Consider the following 15,147-nt stretch of genomic DNA (forward strand, 5'->3'; position numbering starts at 1 on the left):
AACCACACTTTTTGTTGTTGACAGAATCAGCAATCAGCAGATGTTCGAGTCAATTACCGTGCACCAAAAGAAGTTATGGCTATTTTCCAAATACATAATAAAACGCGACTATTGTAGCACTAAAATTAATTGCTTATGAATCGAACATATGTATTTTTCCTTCAGTTACTGTCTTTTATTCTCCAATGATTTTATATATACTAGAAAGCAGAATTCACCAAAAACAAAAACAAGATCTATGTACCTGAAGATGAGGATGACACACTGAATGCGGAGATGACGAGCTTGATTTAAATGAAGATGAAGATTACACACTGAATTTGGAGATGCGGAGCTTGATTTAAATGAAGACGAAGAACCAAAACCATATCTATTTACCCGAATTCAGGATATATGGTGCTATTTTATATAACTTTTTTAATTTGAGAATAGAATCTGGTTTTTATTATAAAAACATGTTTCTATTGTCAAGAATAGGAACATGTTTTTTTTATTAAAAACCGGTTCCAAAGTAAAGTATATGAACCGGTTTTAAAACTGGTTCCCACTTTAGAAACCCCTACGTATAAGATTTAAAACCGGTTCTTGAAGCCTAAAAAATCGGTTCCTAATATACTTATTTGTAGTAGTGTTAACTCTTTTTTAATCTCTAAAAACTCCCTTTTTATCATCTAACTACATCTAAATACAAATGTGTTAAACCTACTTTGTGAAATAAGTTTATTCATCTTTTAGTTTAATTTAATACATCATGTAAAAAAAGTTTACTTCTTTAATCCCGCGAATTCGCGGGTATTAAACTAGTAACTTTTGATGTGTATATATATATATATATATATATATATATATATATATATATATATATATATATATATATAGAAAGCTTAAGTAAAAAGGAAAAAATATGTAACGTTCGGACATACGACCATTGTCACCGTCCTCGATTGTGCGTGAGAAAGAAACAAACCAGGGCGCAAGACCAAGGCGAAAGAAGGGAGGCTGGCAGGGCGAGGTGGTGCCAACGATGCCGACATGGCGGTGGTCAGGGCGGGAGGAATGGGAGTCCCTTTATTGTACCAATTTTCAGAAGATAAAATTGCGACTCGTTCATGTAGCATGTTCAAAAAAGCTAACAAATTTCAAAATTATTTTTTCGACGTGAGAAATCCTCACAGTATTCAATCGTTGTGTTGCAACTAGGATAGCGACGATGACGATAAAGGGAGAGCCCTAGTTTTGAGTCTTATCCGTCAAATACTATAAGTTAAATACGATTTTTTTAAATAAAAATTAAAAGCTCTTAAAACTTCAAATGTTATTTACCAAAAGGCTCTTTAACAAAGATACCGTTAATACTCAGTAATTGGCACTTTTTCCCTTAAATTTATATAAGATCATTTAAAATTATATGATCAGGTGTAAATCATTTCACTATATATTTTTTACTTCTCAGAAAAGGAATTATACTAATTTAGACACGGTACATATCTACAAAAGAACATCGAGGAGGATGGGGAACAAGTGACCAGACCAGATATCAAGCAGGACAAAAACATTACAAAGTAGGCACAAACAATGCAAAGAACATACGAAAAAGCATACGAGGATATGAAATATGAAGGACAATTAACCACTGATGGTTGCAACTAACGATATATGTTATATGAGAATATAGTCCAAGTTGGAACAAGGCTTAGCTACAGAAAGCAACGACAACAAAACCAATTCGAAAACTCATACAGAGTAAGAGTACATGAGAATAATAATCCTAAACTACAAGAACAGAACAAGATCACCAAGTTTTTACCCAAACAAAGTGCACACAATATATAGGTGAATCAAGGCTTGCATAAGTCAAGTACAACATTAAAGTAACCATCAGTTTACGGAACATTATCATCCGTAACTCATACATAACTAATACGAATATAAAATTTAAGGTCTTACAATCTCAACACACCCCATTGTTAAGCTATATACTCTGCATACAACCAACAGAACCAAATTGAGACACCATGCTTATTTGTATGCCCTTCTTCACCAACAATAAACCTGGAACAAAAAGAATTGATTAATAGAAAGAATACAAGATCAAAACCATGATTAATCAGATACTGTTGAAAAATTTACAACTGCTTAAAAAGATCCATCCATGATTGCAGGCATGTCATTAAAGCTCCAAAGATCGACTGCATCCACAGCATCTTGACCTGCATCACCATTCAGGAAGGCGTCCATTGAAGAAGTATCCCAGTTCCCTTCAAAAAGCGGCATCTGAACGAGCGATTCATACCCAGAACCCGTATTAACAGAATCTTGTTTCAGTTCAGTTGAAGGATTAGCATTCTGCATGAAGTTAACATCATCAACCTCAGAGATAACAGAAGTAATCTCAGGAGTTGTTGAGTGCTCGCCCCACCCAAAATCAGAACAACCAAATGAGTTACTCCCCTGATCAGAATTAAACTGAAAACAAGCAGAACCGCCTAACGGGCTAAATGGTTTCATAGTCATGTCCCCAGTTGGGTCAACTTGAGGCTTCTGTTCAAAATACCCAAGTGACCCATTCGCATTCTGGTTCAGCATTGGGTTAACTTTAGGAAGTTCTTTTGGGGACTTTGACTTGGTTTCTTCAGGGAAGTTGACCTTTGCCTTCTTTCCACGAATCCTTCTTGCCTCGTCATCATAAGCCCTAGCAGCTTCTTCAGCAGTATTGAAAGTTCCGAGCCAAACACGTACCCCTTTGCGCGGGTCACGGATCTCAGCAGCCCATTTACCCCACGGGCGCTGACGGATCCCTCTGTATTGGTTTTTCCTTTTCTTTGAATTAGTTTTCTCAACTTTGGTATCAGTCTTCACAGATTTTGAGCCTGAATCAAGACCATAAAACAATAAAGATCATTTTTTTTCTCTTTATATTATATGAATCGCAGAGAAATATATATTAAAACTATTCTAAATGATCCAAAAGTCATATACTTGCATGTGTTGTAATATAAAATATCCTATAATGACCTTTTTGGATAATAAACAAACAAAACTTATATCCCTTCAAGTAATAAGCAATAACTTAAATTAAAAACAAAAAATGAGAACATATGAAAAAGATAAAAAGCAGATTCTCAGTCATATGAATGATAGAATGAGTCCATATCTTTCCAAAATTAAAATTATAAGCTTTACCACGTTAATTATCATGTAATTAAAATTAAAGGTACTCATTTTCTCTTTGACTATTGGTAGGTTAAGTTCTATCATTAATTTATTAATTTATACATACAAAAGTTGAAATTTTGTGCCTGGTTTTCAAGCTAAAAGACATCCATGTGATTATTTCTCTAATAAACTCTAGGTAAGAGTAAGAGCTAAAAGGGTAAAATAGAGAATTTGCATCTTCAAGTTGTAAGCATAAAGTAATAGAAGGTTGAATATTCTATCAGGTTGCAGATACAGATTAGCATACAATATACAATTATCAACAATAAACAATGATGAAAAATAAATTTTATAACATTTACTTCTAATCCTTAGCTAATTTATGATAAACTTAAACTACTTATCATTAAAACTAATATTTATAGGCATAAATTAATTGTAAATAACTTTTACCAGTGGATGGTGCAGAGATTTTGGAAGCAGAGAAATTGAAAGGCGTAACGTGATCATCAATATCAACATCATCCTTAAACCCTAAGAAATCAGCTTCAAATTCATCTTCAAGATCAAAGATCTGAGATCTTAGGGGTTTGGAGTAAGATTTGCTAGGGTTTTTAGCAAAAATAGTTTGTCGCAATAGGTCGTCGGTCAACCGGCGAGACTTGTTCGCCGCCGGCGCTATGAAATCGGAAATGATCGCACCGCCACACATGTTTTTAGCTACTTAATTTTTGTAATTCACGCCGGAAGTAATTTTGATTGATTTTGAGAACATAAAAATTTGGGGGAAAAATTGATGATAAAAAGATTGGGTTTGGATACTTTTTGTAGAATGTAATGGAAGAAAAGGTTCCCATGTTTTATACCGCCGAGGTCCGTAATTACTGTTCTACCCTTTTGCTTTTCTTGTATTTACTCTTCATAATCGGTTTGTGTCCGTATAACAATTTAGAATTTGATTGATGATTTGATGATTTGATGAATATAAATACATATTCATAGGGCCGGTTCAAACGAGAATCGGAAAAAAGCGATAACTGCGATAACTTTATAAATTCTAATCTTTTATACATTTAAATTTTAAATACAATAAATTTGATACAAATAATAATTATTTCTCATATCATTAAGAAACATATATATTCATTACCACAAATTACATGTTAAATTGCGAATTATATGGCATGTTTACATGTTACACCAACAAATATTCACATGTGAACGAAAAACAATATATTTTATACAGGTAAAATATAAGTTTTTTCAAACTATATTATGTTCATTCTTACTCTTCATCAAAATTTATGCGCGATTCAATCTACTTACATGTAAAAATCTTTGTAAATTAAATGTTCTCGCAGTTCTTGCAAACTATAAGTATAAGTGCAAGTATAAATGTGTAACCATAACAATAATCATATAATCATAAGCATTTTAAAAATAAGATGGTAATAATAAGTAAGTAAGTTATGTTACAACTTACAAACACTGTTTCGATTTTTTTATTTTATTCATAACTGAAAAGCGTGTTTTGACGTTATTTTAGAAATAAGAGGTTGATTTTATTTTTTTATAAGCTAAGATTTCGATTTTGTTTAGGTAGAAAGTTTATAAATATTATTAAAATTATTTAAAACTTAGATTTTCGTGGAAGAAAAAGTTTCAAAAGTAACAATTATATTAATCAAACATGATTTAACTATTAATAAGACATTTTGTTTCGAAAGGCAGATATTATAAAACGTATAATTCGATCTTCTAGAGAAATCATCAAACAACTTTAGTGTCATCATCTTACTATATATGCATACTACATTTATTGCGGTTTGTTTTTTCTCAGAAATAACAAGTTATTAATTAAAAATTAACAATAATAATTAATAATTATTAATTAATATTAATAATAATAATAATAATAATAATCTCTTTCTAGCTGGAAGGTGCCCTATGGAATTAGGAGAGTATATAGCTAGTGCTCCCCTCACACCACTTGTCAAGCCCGGTGGTGGTATTCGTCCTATAGCTGTGGGTACTGTTTGGCGACGTCTTGTTTCGAAGGTTGGCGCTGCTATGGTTGGCCAGTCATTGGGAAGTTACTTCGATGGTCTTCAATTTGGTGTTGGTGTTTCTTCAGGTGGTGAGGCCATTCTTCATGCTGTGAATCGATTGATTGAGGATCGTGGTTCTGATGTTGGCCTTTCGATGTTATTAGTTGATTTTCAGAATGCATTCAATCTAGTTGATCGTACGGTCATGTTATGTGAAGTTCGTCGCCTTTGTCCGAGCATTTCTCAGTGGGTTGAATTTTGCTACTCTAATCCAGCCAGATTGTATTATGGGGACCACACCTTATGGTCTTCTCAGGGGGTGCAACAGGGTGATCCCCTTGGTCCGCTACTTTTTGCTTTGGTCTTACAACCCTTGGTTTCTAAAATCAGAGATAATTTTGAGGTATGTCTTCAGGCGTGGTATTTGGATGATGGCACTATTATTGGGGACACTTTGGTGGTGGGGAAGGTTTTGGATTTGATTATGGAGGACGGGCCTCGTTTTGGGCTACATCTCAACGTGGAAAAAACTGAAATTTTCTGGCCTACGGAGGACCCTCGCTGCAGGCTCGTAGGTGTCTTTCCTCCTAATATTGCTCGACCTTTAAATGGTGTTAAGTTGCTTGGGGCACCCGCTAGTTCCGATCCTGGGTTTATTGGTGATCTTGTGATGCAAAGGGTGACCAAGTCCATTGCGCTTATGGATAAGGTTGCTAAGCTTGATGATCCTCAGTGTGAGTTGTTGTTGCTTAGGGCATGTACTGGAGTTTCTAAACTCTACTTTTCCTTGCGTACTTGTCCTCCTAGTATATTTGAGGCGGCTCAACGCGCTTTCGATGGAGCCCTTCGATCTTCCTTGGAGCGTATTGTTACTGCTTCAGGGCCTGGGTTTGGTGATTGGCAGTGGCGGCTTGCCACCTTGCCATTTGCATTTGGAGGGCTTGGTGTTTATTCTGCGGGAGATGTTCGTCATTATGCTTTCCTTGCATCTCGATTACAGTCTGCTGGGTTGCAGACCAAGCTCCTACGTCATGCTGGTATTGTTGGTCTTGGTCGTGCTTTCGTAGATGCTTTGGGTCTGTTTAATCAAACGGTTGGGTTTGATTTTTTGGGTAATCAGAGTGAGGTCGCTGCCCCAATACTCATGAAGAAATTGGCAGATGTTTATTTCACAAAGGTTACCGCTTCTGCAGAATCCACTTTTTCCTTATCTCCACGACAATCGGCATTGTGGAAATCACAACAGGGGGATCACACCTCTGCTTGGCTAAGGGCAGTCCCTATTTTGGGGTTGGGTCAGACGATGAACGCAAAGACTTACCGATGTGTGTTGTGTTACCGGTTGGGTGTTCCTTTGTTCTCTGTCTCGACGGCATGCTCTGCCTGTTCACGGGTTTTTCATGGGGATATTTTCGGGGATCACGCGGTGTCTTGTGCTGGTATGGTGGGTATTAAGCATCGACATAATGTTGTTCGGGATTCCCTTGTTGATGTTTGTTATCGATCTGGGATTTCAGCGAGAAAGGAGGTTGACATTGGGTTGTCTGGAGGGAACGACAGGGCCCTCAGACCTGCAGATGTGTTACTTTATTCCTGGGATCGTGGTCGTGATGTTTGTGTTGACCTGACAGGGTCTTCTCCTTTGACACAGTCTGGGCTTTCTAACTTCGTCCCTGGACGTGCTGTGGTTGATGCGGCTCGTCGGAAGCGGGACAAGTACGAATCTAGCTGTCAGGCGATTGGTTATGGTTTCATTCCTTTCTCATTTTCTTCGCTTGGGGAATTAGAGAAGGAGGCTGTTTCTTTGCTAAAGCGGGTTCAGAAGATTTCGATGGCGCAAGATATTGGTGCCGGTGCTGCTGCTCATATTTTTACTAGGATAGGTTTTGCTATTGCTAGAGGTGTGGGGGCCCAGATTGTCTCTAGGCTTCCCACTAATTTTTTGTAAGTTTTAAAACTTTTAAGTTAATATAATTTCCATTTCCATAATAATAATAATAATAAAAAGAATAATACAAACTAATAATATTATACTAATAGGTTTATACACACTTGTAAATGTTATCTCGTGTTAGTTTGTTTCGTGTAAGCTGGTCGTATGGCTTTCAGTGTATTGTATATCAATCTTTAATAAAAGTTGTTGATCTTTTAAAAAAAATAATAATAATTGATGGAAGTAAGCTGTAAAAAAGTAGGTGAAAAGGACAAACAAAAGAAAAAATAAGTTGTCGTAAGCTTTTACGAAAAGTTATGCCGATCTCGTAGTTGTATTTTATTTAACAGAAAGGAAAAACTTTCAATGCTTTTTCCGATTTTGTAATGGGAAAAATCATAAAAATGGGCTTTACGTAACAAACATTTGCAATATGGTTGTCTTAATATTATTCTTGTGCTGGATGCAACGTTTGATGGTAAATATTATTTAAAATTGTCTACGTATCACGTGTATATTTATGACTATTAATTGAATCAACAGCAAGCGTCAATTTATTGACGACTTAACTATCGTTTATAGCTTAAATTGTACTTCAGACATGTTTAGTTTACATTGTACTTTAAACATGTTTAAAATTCATGAAAATTTGATACTATCATTTTCATATCGTATCACACTTCTTTAACCTACTTATTGACCGGAGGTTCATTCGAAAGCAATCTCTCTATCCATAAAACATTGAGAGCGATGATTTTCTCTACTACTTGGGTGTTTCACTCTTAGAAGAGAAATAACTTCCCTTTATTTGAAGATATAGGAAAAAATGTTTGTCAACATCTTACCTCTCACATACCCTATTTATGTGGGGTTGAGTTTGTTGTTGTGGTTATTGTTGTAAAGAAGAAGAAGATCATATCTACTAAAATCAAATGCTTAATTATTATCGTATGCGGGGGAGGCTTGGAGGGGAACATGATGATCGATCGCTCGGAACTCGGGATTTTAGGTCTCAATTTGTTTTATGTGTAGACAATAATCGGAGATTTGAGAAAACATGAGAACTAGAGAAACATAACTGAAACAGCGAAGACGAAGCACAATACGCACCAAAACAACAATCAAAGGTTCCAAAAAAAACATAAATCAAAGTCTACTAGCATTTTAGAAAGACTTAAAGGGCTTTTTTTAAAATGCTTATATTATTCGTTGGAGCCCGAAGGCCTTTTTTAAATAGCTTATATTATTCGTTAAGTCCTAATGGCCTTTTTTTCATTTGTTCTAGTTACTTATATTCTCGGGACCGACCCTGGTCGTATGGTATTCTTAAAAGATTTACCAGTGATCAAACTAGTTTCCGTGTACGACCGGCTGGGAGACGGTACATGGTTAGAACTTTAGTGTTGACTAAGTAGGGGTAATGTTGACGATTGGTTGTTCACTTTCTGATCTGGTTACTGTGAGTAATCCTGTTAGAGATGCAGATCTCGAATAATTGGCTCGCAACCAACCTATGAGGGTTCGACTCGGTATTGGACTCGAGTGAATGGGTATCGAGTCAAGTAGAAAGAGTACTGAAGAGAGAAAGTACAAGTTCTCAATAATCGACTGATATTAGAATAATTGTGATGTGATTTGTTGTGTGTCTTGGGAATGACGTACAATAACATATTATTTTAGGCATACACTATAGTTTGTGGTATCATAGGTCTGACCAGGCTGACGTGTCATTTTATTCTGGGTTGGCCAACATTAGGAGTTGGCCCAAGCTTTCTAAGGATAACATTAGGACCCGATATCTTTATTGTTTTATGAACGGAGTACTTATTATTATTATTATTATTATTATTATTATTATTATTATTATTATTATTATTATTATTATTATTATTATTATTATTATTATTATTATTAGTATTAGTATAATTATTATTATTATTATTATTATTATTATTATTATTATTATTAATAATAATACTAAATGGAATAAAATTAGTTCACATGATGGGTCTACAAGGTCGTTGGGTACTGTAGATTCAATGTCGATATTCCGGTAGATTCAGCGAAACTTTGAAATTAAATAATTTTATTTTTAATATTTAGTTAAATTTGCATTATTGATGTTAAAGCTAAGGGGTATAAAATATTATTAAATTTTACAAGAAAATACTATTAAATACGATACATTTTTACACAAGATATTTATTTATTTATAGAATGGATATACTTAAACCTTGCTACAACACTTATAGGCAGTGTACCTAATCGTACAGTAGTGTAGTTTTTAGTAAGTCCGGTTCGTTCCACAGGGAATCTTTTTAACCAAAGCTTAACGCTATATTAGTTTACTTTTATAAAAATACAAATATATATATAAGTAATATTATTATTATTATAAAGGGGGGGGGGTTTTTACCGTTTAATGACCGGTTTGTCGATTTTAAAACTTTAGTCACAGTTAAAACCAAATGTAAAATATTAAAAATAAATACAAGACTTAAATTAAAGCGTAAAGTAAATAACGATAATGAAATTGCGAATAATAGAAGTGCGATAAAATAAACTTGCGATAATTAAACAGTACGATAATTAAAAGTGCAATTAAATACAATAACAATAAAAATGCGATAATTAGAAGTGCAATTAAATATAAAATAAAGGAAATTAAATATGAAATAAAAGAATTATGCTTATTTAAACTTCCATAATCATGATGTTTGACGTGTTGATTTTAGTTTTATGCCCATGGGTTAATTGTCCTTTGTCCTGGATTATTTAATATGTCCGTCTGGTTTTTGTCCATAACAGTCCATCAGTCATAAATATAAAGTGCGAGTGTCCTCGTCAAATTATTCTTATACCCGAAGTTAAATATTCCAACTAATTGGGGATTCGAATTGTAACAAGGTTTTAATACTTTGTTTAATGAATACACCAGGTTGTCGACTGAGTGTAACCCAAAGTTTTAATATTTTGTTATCAATTATACCAAGTGTCCTTGTACATAATTTCACCCCTGTTTTAATTATTCTAGTGGCTATTAATCCATTCCCGTGTCCGGTTAAATGAACGATTATTCGTACATATAAATACACCGCCCATCGTGTCCGATTGAGTGTATATGGTAATTTATAGGGACGCCCAATTGTAAATCTTTATATTAACATTAACAAACTATCATTTAGTTAAACAAATATAAAGCCCATTAATAGCCCATAGTCTAATTTCCACAAGTGTCGTTCTTTTATCCAAACCCCAATTATGGAACAAAGCCCAATTACCCAATTTTAGTAATTAGCCCAACATCATGATTACTTCGGATTAAATAAGCATAATAATAACTTAGCTACGAGACATTAATTTAAAAAGGTTGAACATAACTTACAATGATTAAAAATAGCGTAGCGTTACACGGGCAGAATTTCGACTTACACCCTTACAACATTCGCTAACATACCCTTATTATTAGAATTAAAATTAAAATTAAAATTAAAATTATAATATATATATATATATATATATATATATATATATATATATATATATATATATATATATATATATATATATATATATATATATATATATATATATATATATATATATATATATATATATATATATATATAATACGTTTATGAGAGAAGAAGAAAAAAAGATGGTTTTTGCGATCAGAATTCGGTTGCTTTTATAGGGAGTTGCAGAAATTGGGGCTCCGCAACTCGCGGCATTTTTGCCTTCAAACTCCGCGAGTCGCGGAGATTGAAAATACAGCTCACATTCTTTGGAGTCTTTCTTGCCGACGATTTATTTATAAATATAATATATATATAATTAATTATATATTATATTATATTTATATACATAGTTAACTTGTAATTTTTAGTCCGTTGCGTCGAGCGTTGAGAGTTGACTCATGTCCCGGTTCCGGATTTTCGAACGTCCTTGCGTACAATTTAATATCTTGTACTTTGCGTTTTGAATCTTGTACTCTTGTAATTTCGAGACGTTTCTTATCAATAATTGGAACCTCTTTGATTGTATTTTGTACTTTTGAGCTTTTTGGTTGTTTGCGTCTTCAATTCGTCAAATCTGTCTTTTGTCTTCACCTTTTATTATTTAAACGAATATCACTTGTAAATAGAACAATTGCAACTAAAAGCTTGTCTTTCTTGAGGAATAATGCTATGAAATATATGTTCGTTTTTAGCATTATCAAATATTCTCACACTTAAGCGTTGCTTGTCCTCAAGCAATATCGTCTTGAAATACTAGAATCACTTCTTTATTCTTCACACTTTGTACATCAGTGATTTCTATACGGCGGTATAAACAATGGTAGTAACGATATGGTTTACAGTCCCACATGACTATAAAAATTTAGATCCATTAAGGAAATTGGATCTTTATGAAAACATTTGATCTTTTGAAAATTAAATCTAGCTTTTACCCTAGATAAGTTTTCCGGAATAACCCTTCACACGTGTTTGCAAAATATTTTTGTGGGTTTGATGGGTTTCAGATTTGAAAATTTTAGCTCAAAACTTGCGGTTTTGTGTCACCCACTTGCTAACCTTGTATTAGGAAAGCAACACGTCCAGTTTACTTGTCCCGTATATTACCTTTCGGTAAACTACCGTCCGGTTGTAAAGGAAAGCGTTGAACAAGCAACTGTTAAGGCAATGTCTAATGACATGCATTTGATTATGGTCTATAACGTGTCGGACGCAATTACTATCCTTGGTAGGAGCAATAGTAAAGCTCACCCTTATAATTTTTCGGTCTGGCACAAGTTCCTGTCTTTGACCATGCTATGCAACCACCGTTCTTACGGTTGACACCCGACTTAGTTCAGGTGACCTAATGAATTCCAGGTGAATTCCTAGGATTTTACGTTCAATGGTAATGAACGCATTGAGAATAGGGTTTTCAGAAAACAAATCGGTTTGAAATTTTGATCAAAATATTTTTTCGTTCAAGCTCGAGTTTAGATATCATTGAATTCCATGAGTTTGTAATTCTCAATCTTTAAGGTCAATCTCAAGGATTGAGTAATATCAGGCTTAAAAGCTGATTTTTGATCTTTTAAGGAGATTATCCTTTCTGGGGATCTGATTCATTAGTCTTATCAAGCTAATTTGCATGGTGCCCCCCCATTTTACGAGATAAATCCTTCTCATGGTTAGGATAAATCTGACCACTTGGCGACCCTGTTTAATGCTGTGGTCCGTGAATTTCCTGCTGATTTTAGTGATGACTTTTCTAGATTTTTCGTCAACCTACAGCTGGTCTGGACGACAACTTCATGACCTAAATCAAGAACCGCGTGTCTTTTTCGGAAGACTTTACTTTCTTTTAATGATGGAATTGATTCATCGTGTAGATCCATCTCTTCTTTTCTTTCATCGGGTAAAACAGTTTAGTTTAGTCCAAAGCAAAAGTATTTTCAGTTATTTGTACAAAAATATGTGATATATGTTTTGAATAACTTGGTAAATTTTCCCACACTTGCCTTTTATTTTCCTTTTTATCGTCCTCTATTCCATTTTAAATGAATTTTAACATTTTGGTTTGTTTCTCAATTTATGTCCTTTCTGAGGTAACAATAATTTCGGTGTTGAAACCTAGTTTTATCGTTCATAAATATGTATAAACATGATTTTGAGTTCATTTAATTGAAAATTTTGAAAAAATTTACTAGAATTGGGTAGTCAGTATATAAGACTAGGGCTGTTCTTTATTATCAGAGAGCACTAGATTCTAATACAACTACTGCTTTACTAGTATTTTTAATGGTAACCAAGTGTTTAAGATAAAAATTTTTAAAATCCGAAAGAATTTAACCCCTTCCCACACTTAAGATCTTGCAATGCCCTCATTTGCAAGAAATCAGTAACAGTTTAAATTATTGAGGGTGATTTGTGTGAAAATGATTAAATTTTACCAAAGTTTCCAAATATATTGGCGTTTGGTTGCTGAATGATAAATGGTGCACATCATTTGTTCATTCCGTCTTGTTGTTATTTCACATATATTTTGCATCTTGTCGTCAAAATTAGTTGCTTTTGCTGAACTTAATGCCAGCCTTTGAAAATGCGTTGTTTTACCCTGTTGTGTACATAAGATAAACTGCAAACATATATACATATTTTTGAAGTTTGGTATATTACCCCACATTCAAAAATTATTAAAAACTAAGAATAAAAGTTAGAAAATTATAAAAACTATTACAATATTAACATAAGTATTAAACGTATCAATATTACAAATTACAAAATAAATAAAACTAATTAGACTAGGGATGATACTGGTACCAATAGGGGTTCCAGGCATAACCATAGGTGCTATAGAATGCTTCGGCAGGGTTATACGTAGGATACGGTGGTTGCATCTCTATAGACCAGGGAGGGAATATGGGTTTCGGTGTAGGAATATAGTTTCTACCTATGTGTTGGCAATGAGCTATGATTTGGTTATGATGAACTTGCCAATCTTCAAATGCTCTCTGTCTAGCATTTTCGTACTCCTGTGAAGCTATAAACCTTTGCATTTCTTGCATCTCATTTCCCCCTCCTACATTACCTTGCTGTTGGTTTCTCTCAACATGTGGATGTCTACAATGGTATTGTACTGCGGTGTTATTTCGCCTCTTCAAAACTTTCGCACTATGGTATACATTTAAACCTATAGTATCGCGGGGTTCTGGTTCTTCGACTAATAATCCTCCCCGACTTATATCCACACCGAGATATTCAGCAATCAAAGTAATAAAAATACCACCTCCTATTATGCTATGCGGTCTCATTCCCCTAACCATAGCTGATAAATAATAACCCACACAATAAGGTATACTTACAGCGCTTTGTGGGTCTCGAATACACATATGGTAAAACAAATCCTGTTCATTTACCTTTTCCTTGTTCTTACCTCTTTGTGTAATCGAATTAGCTAAAAACCTATGAATCACTCTTAATTCCGCTCTATCTATATCCAAATAAGAGTAATTTCCCCCTTTAAAACGGTGATGGCTTGTCATTTGACTCCACACACCGTGTGTATCAAAATTTTCATCTATCTTTCTACCATTTAGTATCAGCCCTCTACAATCGGCAGATGCTAACTTCTCAGGCGTATATATACGTAAAGCCTGAGCCATGTCTAGTAAAGACATGTGGCGCATCGAACCTCCTAACAAAAATCTAATAAAAGATCGATCGGTTAAACTAGCTACCCGATCATTCAACTCTATACTATACAACAATTCTTCACACCATACTTTATATACAGGTCTACGCATGGTGAATAAACGTACCCAGTCGTCAAAAGTAGAATTACCATACCTCTGTGCAAGTAATTCCCTAATTGGCCCGGCCAATTCTACAGCTTCTAAGGGTCCCCATTCTATGACCCTCGGTACCTCAACAACTTTAGAATGAAGAGTATGCAAACCCCTTTGGTATTTTGGATAATCTATCCAAAGTCTGTCAAATCTCAGGTTCGGGTGCAAATCTTCCAAGTGCATATCAGAAAAGGTCATGACTGGATGAGGTATATCTTGCTTGTAGTAGTTATCCACCTCCTGTTGTTCCGCATTCTCAGCAGGAGCATTGCGAGCTTGGGATGAAGATTCACCCCTTTCAGTCTGCAAAACACATCAAACACAATTTTTGTGCATCCAAATATGCATTAGTGTCAGCAAAATCATCAATCAAAATAATTACAATGACATGATCAATTTATATCAAACTTAAGCTCATTTTCATATTTTCATCAAATCTACACTTTTTCAAATAAGCATATACGAAAATGTTCGCCAAGTTCATAAGCATTCAACTCAAATAACATGTCAAAATAATCATTACTAGCAATTAAACAAGTTTCAAATGGCATTATCTCTCAAAAATCAAGTTCATGAATTTTAGACTTGAAAAAGTCCACTTTAATTCTCAAAATCATGTTTAGGCTCAAAGTTTGGATCATTTAACTACCTAGACATGTTACACTACTTAA

The 15,147-nt window shown here is 34.2% G+C and overlaps 1 protein-coding gene across 2 annotated transcripts; it reads right to left on the reverse strand.

Moving 5' to 3' along the window:
- Window positions 1-1,778: 1,778 nt before the first annotated feature.
- LOC139871699 (ethylene-responsive transcription factor RAP2-2) lies at window positions 1,779-3,999 on the reverse strand. 2 transcript variants are annotated; one of them, XM_071859428.1, is made up of 3 exons: window positions 3,610-3,999; window positions 2,134-2,870; window positions 1,779-2,052 (listed from the first exon to the last, which is right to left on the reverse strand). In XM_071859428.1, the coding sequence occupies exons 1-2, from the start codon at window positions 3,866-3,868 to the stop codon at window positions 2,137-2,139; spliced, it is 993 nt and encodes a 330-aa protein (XP_071715529.1). In that variant the 5' UTR covers window positions 3,869-3,999; the 3' UTR covers window positions 1,779-2,052; window positions 2,134-2,136. The 2 variants fall into 2 exon arrangements, with proteins under 2 accessions (XP_071715529.1, XP_071715528.1); XM_071859427.1 differs by having other exon boundaries at window positions 2,131-2,870.
- Window positions 4,000-15,147: the final 11,148 nt, after the last annotated feature.

This window comes from Rutidosis leptorrhynchoides, chromosome 10, assembly GCF_046630445.1.
Source record: "Rutidosis leptorrhynchoides isolate AG116_Rl617_1_P2 chromosome 10, CSIRO_AGI_Rlap_v1, whole genome shotgun sequence".
In the NCBI taxonomy this organism is placed as follows: domain Eukaryota; kingdom Viridiplantae; phylum Streptophyta; class Magnoliopsida; order Asterales; family Asteraceae; genus Rutidosis; species Rutidosis leptorrhynchoides.